Source organism: Stegostoma tigrinum, chromosome 22 (assembly GCF_030684315.1).
Source record: "Stegostoma tigrinum isolate sSteTig4 chromosome 22, sSteTig4.hap1, whole genome shotgun sequence".
Lineage (NCBI taxonomy): Eukaryota > Metazoa > Chordata > Chondrichthyes > Orectolobiformes > Stegostomatidae > Stegostoma > Stegostoma tigrinum.
The window spans coordinates 41,090,236-41,107,384 of record NC_081375.1 but is presented as its reverse complement, the minus strand read 5'-3'; the positions used below and the strand labels follow the sequence as shown (position 1 = coordinate 41,107,384).

Here is a 17,149-nt window from a genome sequence, read left to right as displayed (position 1 = left end):
GGTGGATAGGGAGAGCCTTTTTCCTAGGATGGTGACGGCGAGCACAAGGGTGCATAGCTTTAAATTGAGGGGTGAAAGATATAGGACAGATGTCAGAGGTAGTTTCTTTACTCAGAGAGTAGTGAGAGAATGGAATGCTTTGCCTGCAACGGTAGTAGATTCGCCAACTTTAGGTACATTTAAGTCGTCATTGGATAAGCATATGGACGTACATGGAATAGTGTAGGTTAAATGGGCTTGAGATCGGTATGACAGGTCGGCACAACATCGAGGGCCAAAGGGCCTGTACTGTGCTGTAATGTTCTATGTTCTATGTGGTCTATCAGGAGCTGCAATTGGACACATTTCCTGTTGATGTAGACGTCAGGGATGTTCAAACTGTCTTTGATTTCCCACATTCGACGGGAGAACCATAGCACCTGTGGGATGCCATTTTTACCATCTAGCAACTATTCAATTTAAACTAAATTTCTATTAGATGAATTTACAGCCAACTTACATGACCTCTACTGTGAGATTCTTTCAGGAAAAAACACAATCTACTATTCTGTGAACAACATCTGGATACCATCCTAAATCCCAGTACTACGTTACCCTAGCAGTCGACTAAATTCCACAATATTGAAACCTTAAGAGTATGGAAAGGCAAATGGAAACTAAAGATGAGAAAAGAAAATCACCAGACCATTATGCACCAAATCAAGAGCCCTTCGGTCCACTTCTGAACTTGTGATGTCATGAAGTACAGCTCCAATGATCATCCCTGTGTAATGGATTACGGTAAGGCTTCTATTCCAAACTAGGCCCAAAATAACCCATGGTCCAGTTTTTAACCTGCTCTAATCACTGTATCCAGCCTCTATGATTTCAGTTCCCAGCTGCTGATTTGGTGAGGCTTTTACTCAAACTTTTCAGTTGTGCTAACTGCACCAACTTCTCCCAGAATCCCCCTTAGTCACTTCTCACCAGCACCTTCAAATTCTCCTTCCAAGAATACGTCCCATCGGATTCACAAGGCTCCATTCCCGTTCCACAGAGCAAATAGTTCAGTTTGGCTGGATTGGAATGCCCTCTGAGCTTCTCTGAATTCCAATCTCATGAACCACATCAAGCAAATACTTCTTAAGGGCTTCCTTGATCTCTCCATTTTCAGCTGTACTGAACTGCCATCATCTCTGGCAGACAGTTTCCTTCATGCTGCATTAAGTTAGTAAGTACCTCATGACTTCTGTTAGTCTCTATTCTCACAGAGCTAACTGTCGAGGTTTAGATGCATAGAGCTTTTGATCTTGCTGAAATGTCTTACCCTTTATCTAATTTGTTGTTTGTATTTTTTTTTCAGAAACACTTTAAAATAGGTGTCACTGGCTAGGTCAGCATTTATTGTCCATCGCCAATTAGTGTTGACATGGTAATGGTGAGCTGCCTTCATGAACTCCTGTAGTCTGTAGCAGGGTAGGTACGGTGACAATGCTTGCGGAAGGTAGGTTTGTAACTTTGTTTGCATATTCTGTGTGTTATTGAAGTTGACATCAAAGGAAATGGGATAATTGAGACAAATGTTTTTCTTCCCAGTTCCTAAAATTCCTATATTCTAAATCAATGCATTCAAGTTTACCAGGAACTCATACAGTCATAGAGATGTACAGCATGGAGAATGATAAAATTCTAACAGGGCTAGACAGGGTAGATGGAGGATGCTCCCGTTGGTGAGTGTGTCCAGAACCAGGGGTCACAGTCTGAGAATTCGTGGTAAACCATTTAGGCCAGAGATGAGCAGACATTTTTTTTAACTTAAAGAGTGGTGAGCCTGTGGAATTCATTACATAGAGCATAACAGCACCGTACAGGCCCTTTGGCCCTCGGTGTTGTGCCGACCTGTCATACCGATCTCAAGCCCATCTAACCTACACTATTCCATGTACACCCATATGCTTATACAATGACAACTTAAATGTACCTAAAGTTGGCAAATCTACTACCGTAATTAATTACCACAGGAAGTAGTTGATGCCCAAACATTGAATGTATTCAAGAGGTGGCTAGATGGAGGAGTTGGAGTGAATGGGCTCAAAGGTTATGAGGAGAAAGCAGGATTAGGATATTGTGTTGGGTGATCTGCCACGATCATGATGAATGGTGGACCAGGCTCAAAGGGCCGAATGGCCTCCTCCTGCTTCTGTCTTCTATGTTTCTACGTTTCTATAGCCTCTAGTTTTTGACTCCCCCAGTCCAGGGCAAATACCTTGTCTATTTACTCTATCCATGCCCATCATGATTTTATGAACATCTATAAGGTCACCCCCTAGCATTGGGCATTGAGGAAAGGTTGAGAGAGCTACGGCTTTTTTAACTGGAGTGAAGAAGGATAGAGGTTTACAAGATGATGAGAGACATAGACAGCATTGATAGTCAGGAACCTTTTCCCAGGGGGGAGATGACTATTAAAGGGGGCATAATTTTAAGGTGATTGGAGGAAGGTATGGGGAGATGTCAGAGGTAGGTTTTTCACACAGAGTGTGTGGTGGGCGTGTGGAATGTGCTGCTGGCAGCAGTGGTGGAGTCAGATACTTTAGAGACTTTTAAACGACTCTTGGATAGGCACATGGAGGATAGCAAAAGGTAGGGTACGTAGTGTAGACTGTTCTTAGTAGGATAATAGGTCGACACAACATTGTGGGCAGAAGGGCCTGTATTGTGTTGTACTGTTCTATATTCTATATTCTTCCCTGTCTCTTGATTTTCTCTCTGATTAAAATTGACTCTGGCCCTTGAACTGCTGTTCATGTAGTCTTGAACAGATTGGAGTGGTGTAACAAAAGTGATTCCTATCCTTGTTACTAGGCAGGACAAATATTTTAAGCACCGGAACATCCTGTACTTTAAATGTTATAATATAAGCATGATGTTACAATGCGCAGAGAAAAAAATGTATTATATCGCAAATGAAACTTAAACACTCCTGAACTATGGCTTACCTCCTTTTGGGTGTGAAGACTCATGTCCACCAATTACAACATGTACACCTCGATCTTCAAGTCTAGTTGCCCATTTTCTAATAATATTCATAGACTCATCCTGCAACAAATAAATGAAGTATGACCAAAGAACAATATCTTCTGGTCTGACAATATGTGTGAATTTTACATAAGAACATCTGTTTTACAAATATTTGTATTTCAAGCCATTCATTTCATCTTGAAACAAAGCAGGGTGGTTAAATATTTTGTTCAGGAATTCTGCTTAATGGGCAAATGTTACATTGCACACACTTCCCTGGTCTGGAAACATGTTGGAATTTCAAATTTTTAATTTAGAGCAAACTATGAGAAGCTGTCCTTCCCACATCACTATTAATGCATCCGTAATAAGCTCTGGAAAAATGGACAAATAACTCTGACGACTGAAGGCAAAATAGCCTGACACGATACACATGGAGCTCAAATGACCAAACACTCTGCCTGACCACAAGAAGCAGGGAGCCAGAATTCTGAAATCATAGTGGCACATCCCTTATGAAATAGTGAATACTGCAGTTTTAAATTATGAAAAACACAACACACAAAAAAGTGAAATGCTACCTTAAATGTGATATGGTAAAAGAAAACCGACAAATCTGAGTGTTTAAATTGTTCCAGATCAAGAAATCAATTTTACATTTTACTTCTACTTCCAGGAGTTAATTATGCTGCTTTCCTCCTTTCATGATGCGGACGTACCAGTGTTGGACTGGGCTGGACAAAGTCAAAGTACGTGACACCAGTCTACAGTCCTATTTCCCACAACACATCCCTCACACCCTGCCCCCACAATAACCGCTCAAAGAGAATCCCCCTAATCCTCACATACCACCCCACCAACCTCCGGATACAACGCATCATCCTCCGACACTTCTGCCATCTACAATCCGACCCCACCACCCAAGACATTTTTCCATCCCCCACCCTTGTCTGCCTTCCGGAGAGACCACTCTCTCCGTGACTCCCTTGTCCACTCCACACTCCCCTCCAACCCCACCACACCCGGCACCTTCCCCTGCAACCGCAGGAAGTGCTACACTTGCCCCCGCACCTCCTCCCTCACCCCCATCCCAGGCCCCAAGATGACTTTCCATATCAAACAGATGTTCACCTGCACATCTGCCAATGTGGTATACTGTACCCGGTGTGGCTTCCTCTACATTGGGGAAACCAAGCGGAGGCTTGGGGACCACTTTGCAGAACACCTCAGCTCGGTTCGCAGTAAAAAACTGCACCTCCCAGTCGCGAACCATTTAAACTCCCCCTCCCATTCCTTAGACGACATGTCCATCCTGGGCCTCCTGCAGTGCCACAATGATGCCACCCGAAGGTTGCAGGAACAGCAACTCATATTCTGCTTGGGAACCCTGCAGCCCAATGGTATCAATGTGGACTTCACCAGCTTCAAAATCTCCCCTTCCCCCACTGCATCCCAAACCCAGCCTAGCTCGTCTCCGCCTCCTGAACCGGTTCTTCCTGTCACCTATCTCTTCCTCCCACCTCAAGCTGCACCTCCATTTCCTACCTACTAGCTTCATCCCACCTCCTTGACCTGTCTGTCCTCCCCGGGCTGACCTATTCCCTCCCTACCTATCTTCTCCTCTATCCATCTTCGTCCGCCTCCCCTTCTCTCCCTATTTATTTCAGAACCCTCTCCCCATCCCCCTCTCTGATGAAGGGTCTAGGCCCGAAACGTCAGCTTTTATGCTCCTGAGATGCTGCTGGGCCTGCTGTGTTCATCCAGCTTCACACTTTGTTATCTTGGATTCTCCAGCATCTGCAGTTCCCATTATCCCAGGCTATAGTCCAACAGGTTTATTTGAAGTCACAAGCTTTCAGAGCATTCTTCCTTCATCAAGTGAATTTGCCTGACAAAGGAACTGCTCTTCAAAAGCTTGTGGCTTCAAATAAACCTGTTGGACTATAACCTGATGTCATGTGATGTCTGACTTCATCCATTCAAACACTGGATTGGTGATAATGGGAACTGCAGATGCTGGAGATCTAGGCCCGAAACGTCAGCTTTTGTGCTCCTGAGATGCTGCTTGGCCTGCTGTATTCATCCAGCTCCACACTTTATTATCCCAAACATTGGATTGGCCCTTCCCTTAAGCACCTCCACAGGCTCCACCAGTGCAAATCCTGGGTTAAATAGTCAGAAAGGCAGGCTAATTAAAGGTGGAAGCCTTCAGACATTTTCATTTGCCCTCCCAAATAACTGGACCACTCTGACAACCTCAACCAAAGTCACAAAGCTGGGGATATCACTCTCAAACAGCTCCTCTGCTCCAGTCAATTTGATCTCTCCCATGCCCCAGCCTCAGCTTTTCGGTTTTATGCCTTTCATCCCCTTTAGCCTTCAAATTTTCAAGCAAGGAAAGCTGTCTATGCTTCATGTGGTGTGTGTTTAATGGCTGCCACAGTCTGCACACAAAAGTAGAGGTCACACCACTATGGCAAGTCAGATAGAGGACTCTGAAGTCACAATAACAATTCTCCAAACATCCGGTTTTTCATAACAAGTACAAAATTATGTGCATTCATTCTCATTTTCAGTTACAAATTAAGCATGATAGATGATGACAAAAATTTTCGTTTGTGAACAAAATAGTTCCTAGTCTGTTCCTCCTTTGTCAATCTTTGTAAAATAAATTATGGACATTGTCTTCAAGTCGTGTAGATTGCCTAATAGCATGGTGCGTATTGATATTGATTTTTTTCCTCTAGTATCTGCTTGTTCTTCCTTCTCTGGACAGTGTCATTCTCAAGGAGAGTGCTGTAGCTGTTACAACTATTGTTGTTCGATTTCCATTACGGGATAACAGTGGTCATTCTATACTCTGTGCAGATGGTGAAATCACGTCTTTCCTGATCTGCTGCCTGTTCAATTCTTCTGACTGCTCCTGGTTGAGTTTCTCTAAGTCTCCAACTATCTCAGAGGGCAAAGGAAAATGTCTAAAGTCACTGTCGATTCGCTAGTTGCATGCATGTCTGTGATTGCAACAACATATCTGGCCATTCATATTCACTGTGTGTGGCTGAGGTGACAACTATTCTACACAATTCTCAAGTTTCTACATGGGCTTATTCTTGTGGAGACAGCCGAACATTTGCAATCTGACTGGGTCTCCAATGCTCAGCTCTGGCAATGACTTGGTAACTGAAATTTGGGTGGCTGTCATTTCACCTTGAAATTGTTACTCACACCTTCTGGCTTCAGTAGTTTTTTTCTTGTCATTGCAAGAGTAGTTTAGGAACACACTGTGACAATAGACTTTCACTGTCCTGTATTCCAAGACTTCAGCCCATGTATTTCATCGCTCCAGCATTGCCTTGTGCAAGTCTGTGCTTGATTTGCTTCTGACCCATTTGTAAATTTCCACCGTTGCTTCTGCCTTTCCATTTGATTGGGGTTAATATGGAGCTGACAAATTGTGATAAATATCCTAATCTTTTGTGAAATGCCTAAATGCTTCACGTAAAAATTGAGGATCATTGTCACGCATCGCAATGTCTGGAAGCCACGAAGACGGGATTGTGCTACTATCTCTTTGTTAGTGGCTGATGTCAGCTAGTCTAACACCCAGTATTCAGAATGGTAGTCAATAGTGACATGTTGATCAGTGCTTCAGTGAAGAAGAGTTCAATTGATCTGAGATGTGTCATGAACAGCTCTTAAGCTTGCCTAGCTTGGTACATTTCACAGGTACTAGACTGGTTAATGTGATTTTTAATCCTTTGCTCATTTTTGTCCACTACACACTTTTCTTGCCTTCCTCAGACAAAACTCACATCATTGATAGTTTGCATGGATGTGCTTCAGCATCCCTTTGTTCATATCGTTAGAGGTAATTACTCTCTTTCCTTTGCTCAAGATGCCATTGTGGGCAATCATTTTATTGCTATATGTCCAATATGCTTTTAAAACAACAGGTATATATTTGATGCTTTTAGGTTATCTTTTCAATACCAATCCCTTGGAGAGTTGCATTCTGTTTAAGTGTTTCTTTTTATTGGAGTAAGACTCTTGTCTTTCAGATTCGCTATCTCTGCTGGGCCACTGAATTCCAGAATATTTTGAGCTGTTGCTTTTCATTGTCATTTTGCTGACAATACATGGCCTAAATACTCAACTTCAGGCACCCTCAATTGTATCTTTTTCTTGATCAGCTTCAGGTTCATCTGGCAAGCTCTCTCTAGCCATCATTCCGGGTTCTGATCACAATCTGTGACGGCTTCTTCCATTGTGTATTTACATCCACAGTCTAGCAGATAACCTACAGCAGCTTCCACTCCATGAAGATCACTGACTACCTTGTGCTGTTGACATTGATACACTTTGGGAATGGTTGAAATACAAAATGGTATTTATCTTACACACAGTGTCCAGAGTGTAGTTAGAAAGTTGTAACTTTCATCCAGCTTCAGTTGTCAATTTACACCATCCACTGTATTGATAGTAATAAAAACCTTTGCTTTGGAAAGTTGTAGCAAAATTTCTTCTTTAGTTGACGTGAGATGGTGAGATCTCTTCAAAAGCTTCAGCAAGTTCCTTGGATCTATGCATACTTTCAGTTGTCCATTAGAAGCTACCATGCTTCTAATTCAGTCACTTTTTTTGATTGCTCCCTTCTTTCCGGCGCTATCTTGGGTTTTAGGTTTAGTTTTTTCTATTTTGTTTCTTTTAATGCAGCCTGGAAAGCACCTCAGCAAACTGCAAATCTTAATTCGTTGTCTATTGGTATGCTCTAGCCGATAACTGTCAGCTCAGACCTTCTGCACTGTGAATAGATTAAGAGCACATTTCTCCTCTGTCAGCAGACAGGCTCTCATGCCAGGATTGTCTAAGACAATTCTATCTCTGATGATAATAAAATGTGAGGCTGGATGAACACAGCAGGCCAAGCAGCATCTCAGGAGCACAAAAGCTGACGTTTCGGGCCTACACCCTTCATCAGAGAGGGGGATGGGGTGAGGGTTCTGGAATAAATAGGGACAGAGGGGGAGGCGGACCGAAGATGGAGAGAAAAGAAGATAGGTGGAGAGAGTATAGGTGGGGAGGTAGGGAGGGGATAGGTCAGTCCAGGGAAGACGGACAGGTCAAGGAGGTGGGATGAGGTTAGTAGGTAGATGGGGGTGCGGCTTGGGGTGGGAGGAAGGGATGAGTGAGAGGAAGAACAGGTTGGGGAGGCAGAGACAGGTTGGACTGGTTTTGGGATGCAGTGGGTGGAGTGGAGGAGCTGGGCTGGTTGTGTGGTGCAGTGGGGGGAGGGGACGAACTGGGCTGGTTTAGGGATGCGGTGGGGGAAGGGAAGATTTTGAAACTGGTGAAGTCCACATTGATACCATTAGGCTGCAGGGTTCCCAGGCAGAATATGAGTTGCTGTTCCTGCAACCCTCGGGTGGCATCATTATGGCACTGCAGGAGGCCCATGATGGACATGTCATCTAAAGAATGGGAGGGGGAGTTAAAATGGTTTGCGACTGGGAGGTGCAGTTGTTTGTTGCGAACTGAGCAGAGGTGTTCTGCAAAGCGGTCCCCAAGCCTCCGCTTGGTTTCCCCAATGTAGAGGAAGCAACACCGGGTACAGTGGATGCAGTATACCACATTGGCAGATGTGCAGGTGAACCTCTGCTTAATATGGAAAGTCATCTTGGGGCCTGGGATAGGGGTGAGGGAGGAGGTGTAGGGGCAAGTGTAGCATTTCCTGCGGTTGCAGGGGAAGGTGCCGGGTGTGGTGGGGTTGGAGGGCAGTGTGGAGCGAACAAGGGAGTCACGGAGAGAGTGGTCTCTCCGGAAAGCAGACAGGGGTGGGGATGGAAAAATGTCTTGGGTGGTGGGGTCGGATTGTAGATGGCGGAAGTGTCGGAGGATGATGCGTTGTATCCGGAGGTTGGTTGGGTCGTGTGTGAGAACGAGGGGGATCCTCTTAGGGCGGTTGTGGCGGGGGCGGGGTGTGAGGGATGTGTTGCGGGAAATGCGGGAGACGCGGTCAAGGGCGTTCTCGATCACTGTGGGGGCCGCACCCCCATCTACCTACTAACCTCATCCCACCTCCTTGACCTGTCCGTCTTCCCTGGACTGACCTATCCCCTCCCTACCTCCCCACCTATACTCTCTCCATCTATCTTCTTTTCTCTCCATCTTCGGTCCGCCTCCCCCTCTCTCCCTATTTATTCCAGAACCCTCACCCCATCCCCCTCTCTGATGAAGGGTGTAGGCCCGAAACGTCAGCTTTTGTGCTCCTGAGATGCTCCTTGGCCTGCTGTGTTCATCCAGCCTCACATTTTATTATCTTGGATTCTCCAGCATCTGCAGTTCCCACTATCTCTATCTCTGATGAGATCACTTTTCAGTCGTCCAAATTCTTAAAATTTGGCTAACTGAATCTATTTGGTAATATACTGATCAACATCTCTGTCTTCCCATAAGCTCAAGTGTTGAACAAATACCAGTTATAAGTAACATTAACTTTGTGTGTGAAGTGTCTCTTCACTGCCTGCAACATTTCATTTGATTTTCTGCACTTCATAGAGTGCTGAGGTATTAACAGATCTTGCAGCACTCTTTCCCCAATATTGAAAACAGATTGATTAGAAAATATAAGAGTTGCCAATCTGTTTGGAGATGTCATTACATGCCTCTGGTGAGGTTCAGATTTGAACGTGGGGTGACGGTAGGGTTAGTATCACAGCACTACAAGAGACTCACTTGCAGGTCTTACATGCTGAGGTCTTTTTTCTTTAATTCTGTCGCTATTTCAAAGTTTTACCATGAGCGTGGAAATAATTCCAATTGCGTCTCAGATCTCCTTTCATTTCCGCAACAGTAGGAAGTGGAAGTTCCCAGCTATTTTGACTCACCCAGGTGGGAAAGATTAAAATGACGAAGGATAATGTTGTAATCTTTTTATTCCCTTGCTTATGTTAAGCTCAATATCTGTAAGAATTGCTGTTGTAGTCATTTGCTTCTGAGACTGAGTACACACTTGAGTGAGGATTCGCTTTTTGCAGTTCTGACAGAAAATTTACTGAAACATTAACTCAGTTTCTTTCTCCACAGATATTGCCTGCCTCGTCATGTATTTGCAGCCTTTCCCTGTTTCCATTATGGTTTCACTACAGTTTCTCCAGATGCTAACTGTATATTTTTGAGGGAAGAGAAGATTTCCCATGACAGAGGGCATGCTGATAGTTTGTAACTGAGGGATTTTTCGGGAAGCCACTGCCTCATAAGCTCGACTTGGTTGACTAAGGAGTCACAGGAGAATTTGGTGGATTCATCGACTGCAGAGTGTTTTGCTTCTGCTGTTACTGTGGAGATCGTGTAACTTTGATGATCTGGAGGTATATGTTGTTCTGTCTAAATAAGCATTCAAAATGGTGCGAAACGGTCAAGCTGCTTGAACCTCCAGGTGCTCTAGATTATTAATGTTAAGAAGTAACAAAAAAAATTCAGAAGACACCTAAGAATGTAATTGCTACAGTAAGCTTAATCCCTACAATCTTAAGTACAGACATATTGCAATATGTCTGGAAGGGATGAGAATGATATTTATTGGGCTGTTAGTTTGATTATCAAATCTTCTTTTTATATGAATTAAGTGTATTTTCAACTGCAATGTGCTGACTGGCAGTATTGTGGTTTTCTACAATTCTATACATTTAAAAAAACCTTCAATTACGCTTTGTACACCACGAATGTGGGATGCTAACCACTGGGGATACTTTCATCTCTAACAGTTCATTGCTTGCAAAGTTTATTTTGTAGGATTACATTGTTGCTGTCCTGTCTAACATTGCCCCCACCAAGACAAACACCCTCATCATTGTCCCCTCCCACGTCCCCCAAGCCTGCAACTAATTCTGTCAAATTCTAAAAGCAGAGCCTCAACATATATGACAATAACTCATTGGCATACAGATATCACAACAAATATAGCTTTGATTCAACACACTTAAAGGAGGAAATAAAAGCAGGAACATGCCCATCTTGTAGCAAAGCCCCATGTTGCGCTGTTCTCACTGAATTACGGTCTTCTAAATTGCATTACAGAAATTTAAATTTGGTATGTAATACTGAATTTAAAAAATTGTAATTGAGTCTGATCAATAGCAATTCCAAAATTACAAGGAAAAACTTTCAAGAAACAGACGAAAAATATTTCACATAAAACCACAGGACTTGTTCAAATGTCTTCCATATTTATAATGACAGAAGTGGAATCATATTGAAAAAATGATGCTTCAGTTCCAAGTCATATCACTCGTGCCTGTAGAATTTGAATTATTTGGTTCCTTTCATTTTGTTTTAAAGAAGTATTTCCAGATTCCTTATTCAAGATTGGCAACACTCGCAGAGGTACAGATTCTCATGCTTTGACTATCCTAGCCCTATTACTATTCATTGAGATGCAGTCAACATGACAAATGTGGACAAAAGTTTTGCTGATCTTGGAAATCATAGTAGTTACACCTTATCCTATTCAGGACAAAGAGCACGTTTCATCACTACCCATTAGTTACCAGTGGGAGACATTAAGCAGTCCCTATTATCAAAGCCTCACAAACTCACTGGAGACCAGTGATGGAACCTCGAATCTCATGGCCACAACTCAACTGGACATCAACTGAGCTGCAAAACAAAGGGTCTAGTTTCTTTTCGCCTGTTTGGTAGAATACGTACTCAAAGGCAAGAGCTCTTGCTAAGTTGGGAATGCAGAGTGGTCCAGAAAAAGTTGAAACTGAATTAAATACCATACACAACCTTGCTGGCATCATTGTAAACGGATAATTGCATGGATCCCTGGAAATCCTGCTCCAGAACAGATTGCAGGCATTCATCCAACCACCTTGCTGCATCATGAACGGGCAAAATAACAGACTAGAAATGAAAGGAGACAAAGTAATCAATACACGGCAGAATGAAGCAGGACACAATATTTTCAATAAGTGCCAAATACGACCTCCAATTGGGAGGATATGACTGGTGTATATAAGCAAAGTCAGCAGGCTCAAAATTAATGTGCAGGTCAGTGATAGCATTGAATGGAATAAAATCAAAAGAAATCATTGATTACGAGAAAAGTAGTGCAAAATAAATTACTGTTCTATAATTTCTATCTTTGTTTCTTTTGTAAATGATTTGCCTTAGAAACTGAAGGGTGAGGATCTGGAGAAAAGCACAATGTGGAGATTCCAGCCCCCCTTCTCTGGTTGAGACATTTCCTCTAGGTCAGTAACAAAATGCCAGTAGCAGAAACCTGGAATGAAGTTTAATTGCCATCTCCTTGTAGGTGATGGAGTAGAAAGTGAGCTAATTCTACATGTCTGTGAGTAGAACTGAATAATTAGGAGATAATGGTGGAAAAATAAGATTATTTTAGGAATCGGAGATGCAATTTTCTACAAAGAAAACTTTAATTTCTGCTTCAGACTTGAAAAACAATTTCAAAATCTTTGAGTGACAATGTTTGCTCAGTACTATATTAAAACGTTGATTTGCAGCCTGCTGATGTACTCACACATTGAAAACATAGGAAGCACCCGAGTTCAATCTCAGGTCACTCTTTAGCTAATTTTTGTGAGCAGAAGCAACAGTAGATGTACTACATTCAGCTTTAATGACCTAGAGGAAATTCAACAATATCCATCCCTTGAAGAATAACTTCAATTTGCTTCGTAACACTACAGGCCAGACATAACAGAGTGGCTGAACAAACTTGGATGTTTACATTAAATGTTGTTTCTTAAGTTGTAATTTGAAAGAAGTAGTTTCAGTTGACCACTTTCTGAAAGTGAATGGGCAGGTGTTGAGTGAGAACAAGATCGGACTCAGCTTTGGTCCTTTATTGTAGCCAAATAATCCATGACTACACACACTTCAATCTCACATGGTGAATGATCAGTTGCTAATGTACTGTACAGTTCTGCACTCCTGCAATCGCTTGTTTTCAAGGCTTCAATGCCCGCAAAAGAAAATTATGACACAATATAGGATTACATAGATAGGAGGAACTGCAGATGCTGAAGAATCTATGATAACAAGATGGAGAGCTGGATGAACACAGCAGGCCATACAGTCCATTCAGCCGGTCAATGCAAGTGTTTATGCTCTAGTCAAACCTTTTCCCATCATTTCACATCTTAATCAGTCATCATGAGTCTGTAATCTCACCTCCCACAAATGCTTGTAATCAGACATAAATTAAATGTCACCTGCACCTAGTCTTTAATACATTATTGGAGATTGGACAGTATAACTTTAGATAGATGCTTCCAAGTCATGTTAAGTTGCATTTGAATGGCTTTAAGCCAGTGCTGAAGGTGTGACCTTAAGTACCAGACACCCATTCCATTTCACACTTGGAAGCATCCATATAATGTCTCTCCACCTTTCACTGATTAGGTGGATTTTCAATTAACTGCTACTCCAAGTTCCAAGTTTCACAATTTTCAATGATTTCAGCATCGTAACTGTTAAAGTATTACAACTCATGACACTGGAACTGGCGCATTTCTTAGCAGTTATTTTTGCTCTGTTTCATGCATTTTGCCACAGTCATTTCCGTAGGTTAGATATTACAGCTGTTATCAGTCACAGTTTTATGCACTGAATCACTAACACTGAGTGATGAGTCACTCAACTGCTATCTTGCACACCACAGTGTTGAGCCAGACCTCAAAAAGTGAACACACCACATGCATTTCTTTCCATTTGTCAATATTCACTGTTAAACGGAACTTTTAATCTCCTGGTCAAAAACATCAGCTTAAACACTGAAGAGTTAGCCCAGGAACAGAACAGATTTTCTATACATCCATTTGCACCTTAACAAAGCCACGGTGCCAAGAGATGAGCATAAACAACCATGGGTTTGCCTTTACCACGCCAGTGGCATCAATTCCAAATTTGCAGAAATGGGCAAATAAGATTATGTCGTGAAAAATCTGAGTTATAGAGAAACTAATATGCAAATTGATTGGGCGGCATGGTGGCTCAGTGGTTAGCACTGCAGCCTCACAGTGCCAGGGACCCAGGTTCGATTCCAGCCTCGGTTTGTGTGGAGTTTGCACATTCTTCCCGTGTCTGCGTGGGTTTCCTCCAGGTGCTCCGGTTTCCTCCCACAGTCCAAAGATGTGCAGGCTAGGTGGTACGGCTATGCTGAATTGCCCATAGTGTTCAGGGGTGTGTCAGATGCTGCAAGGGGCAGTGTGGACTTGTTGGGACAAAAGGCCTGTTTTCACACTGTAGGGAATCTAATCTAATTTCAGATTCCTATCTGGTGTGTGCTTGAAAAACTGTCAAGAGAGATTCCTTTATCAAATAGCTCAACCACCAATACAGCAAATAATATTCTGGTTTGATCCACATAAGCCTGAAAGTCAGCCTGATTTTCACCCTTTGTTGGGATTATTTTTATACAGAAATTTGGGGTGGGCTAATGGAGATGTTGAAGAAAAAATACACATAAACATTCTGTTTAAACACAACACAATCTTAGAATTGCATTCTTCAATGCTAAGGGAACATGGGATTCGAATCCCACGATAGCAGATGGTGAATTTTGAATTCAACAAAAGTATCAAATGAATAGCTAGCCTAATGTTGACCACAATTGTTGTAAAAGCTCATCTAGTTCACTCATCTCCTTTAGGGAAGGAGTTCTACTGTCCTTAACTGTTATGGCCTACATGTAATTTTAGGCCCACCACAATATGGTTAACTCAACAGCCCTCTGAAAGAGTCCTTGCTCAGATCAAGGGACAATTAGGAATGGGCAATAAATGCTGACCCATAATGCTGAATAAATTAAAAATAAACCTTTAGCAAGTTCTGTTGATATTCTATGGAGGCTTCCATGTGTGAAATGGAACAGGCCTGTGGGCATTCAAGGTTTCACCATAAGTACCAATCCCCCAAGCCATTCAGACCCTATTTAACATTTGTTCTACCAAATACAACATGGACGCTACTCCTCATAACAACTGAAACCCATAATAAGGTTTACTGTTAGAATTGGGTTGAGGTTGCGTATACAAAACAAGAGGATGCAAGGGAAAAGTCAAAAATGGGTGTTTTAGGCACAAATCATGACAATCCAATGTATTTGCTGGTAGAATGATTAGTTTGAAATGGAGGAATCTGGCAAAAAGTAGTATACATTGCTGACCCAAGTCAAACACAAAGATTGAGGAGCTTGTGAGAACCTCAGCTGCCTTCTTCATTTGTTTGTTCCTCCTCGGCTCAAGAACAGTATGTAGAAATATCGAAGATAGGATCAGAAAAAGGCCATGTGGCCTCGAGCCTGCCAACCATTCATCACGATCATGGTTGATCATCCAACTCAATAGCCTGATCCTGCTTTCTTCCAACTACTTTTAATCCTATTCACCCCAACTGCTATATCTAGCCACCTCTTGAATACATTCAATGTTTTGGCATTAACTACTTCCTGCTGAACTGAATTCTGCTGGCTCACCACTCTCTGGGTGAAAAAATGTCTCTTCACCTCCCTCCTAAACCTGGTCTACCCCAAATCCTCAGACTGTCAGCTCATGCTTACTGGTTGCATCATACCAAAGTCAGAAGCTCAGGAGTAAGAACGTCACTCTAGTCCTCTGAAAAATCCAGACTGTCATTAAATTAAAAGAACACTGAAGTGTTCCATTATTGAAAGTGCCATGTGTCAGACCCTCTGAACTAAGGGCAAATATCTCACCGCTGTTTTGAAGGAAGGCAGGACGGTTCTTCCTGGTGACCTGGCCAGTATTCCTTCTCTCTTATTGCTGTTTTTGTGTGCCAAATGGCTGGCACATTTCTGACACTGCAACAGTGACAACTTCCAAAATTACTGACTGACTGACTGACTGCACGTCACTTAAGGATGTCATGAAAGGCAGGATTGAAAATTCACAGTTACACAGTGTACAAGATCCTTTTCCATAAACTTTAAGCCACAATACAGTGGAACTAATCACCTTAAAAACCAACCCCTTACATCTCCAGAACCAATTACATTTTGGCCCATTTGACACGTGACAAAACCAGTAATTTGGTTGCCATTCTGAAGAGGTCCCGGGCTAAAGTAGTGGCATCTAAATTGGAGTTGCTCGAAATGCAGATTTGGAAGTATTTGGGTCCATGAAAATCATATACGTTCCGACCAAAGAGCTCCTACAAGATTATTGTATGAAAATGTGTAAATTCACTTCAGCTGCTAAACATACCACATCGTTTAAGTAATCTTCCCTCTCACAATCTAATCTGTGCTGGTCACTGTTTCCTGACGGTGAAACACATCTGCACTTTGTTGAGTCTTCGCCCCCGATTTCAGTGAGCTTTTTCCGACCCGGCACGCAAATCGCTGACATTTGAAAAGGATCTATTTTTAAAAAACGCACACGTGGGGCCTATACCGAAACTAGCACTGCGCTCAACTGATCTGGAGGCATTCAAAGCAGCAAATCGTTCCCCGTTGATGGGTGGCACGCACTAATTAATACGGTTGGAGAGCTGAATGCAAACATAGATGCTCCACTCCACCCTGATCAGGTGAAATTAACCCGATGGAACACAGAGTATCCGCAAGTTCGTTACATGTGTCATTCCCGCCTCCCTTCCCTTGTGATTGGTGGAAACCCCAGAAGTAAAAACGTTGCAATCGCTGGTTGCTGATTGGTTAATGATGCTGCAAATCATTCCACTCCCCACCTCCTCTTGATTGGACCTAGACGAGAACCTCAAAACTGAAACATATTCTGTTTAATTTGTTTCGTTCGCCTTGCCGCAGCTTTGCTCGAGCCAAGTGTGACTGCTTTCCAAAGTTGATGTTAGAAATTGGCTGGAACGAGCATCTTTAGAGGTCCTCGTCCACAGAACTGAGTTATTTCAAGCATTTTCGGTCCTTATATCATTGATAACTAGGTTTGACAATATCTACAGGGAAGGAACTGGCCCCTATGAATTGTCGATTAGATTTCATATTGTCAGTTTAAAACATCAACTCCAGAATTTTATATTTTTGTTTACATCCTAAATTTAATGAATTTAATGCATTTGAAGAGTGGTACAGAAAGGGCTTCTCAAAGTGGAGATTGGTTCATTAACTATATTCAATGCTGACTTA

The 17,149-nt window shown here is 42.5% G+C and overlaps 1 protein-coding gene across 1 annotated transcript in view; it reads right to left on the bottom strand.

Moving 5' to 3' along the window:
- b3gntl1 (UDP-GlcNAc:betaGal beta-1,3-N-acetylglucosaminyltransferase-like 1) overlaps positions 1 to 16,628 on the bottom strand; it is a 331,506-nt gene extending 314,878 nt beyond the window's left edge. Inside the window, exons 1-3 of the mRNA XM_059653792.1 lie at positions 16,251 to 16,628; positions 11,788 to 11,904; positions 2,979 to 3,078 (exon numbers count right to left, since the gene is read on the bottom strand). Coding sequence (XP_059509775.1) covers positions 2,979 to 3,078; positions 11,788 to 11,904; positions 16,251 to 16,394 — 361 coding nt within the window. The 5' untranslated portion in view covers positions 16,395 to 16,628. The remainder of the gene's footprint in view (positions 1 to 2,978; positions 3,079 to 11,787; positions 11,905 to 16,250) is intronic.
- Positions 16,629 to 17,149: the final 521 nt, after the last annotated feature.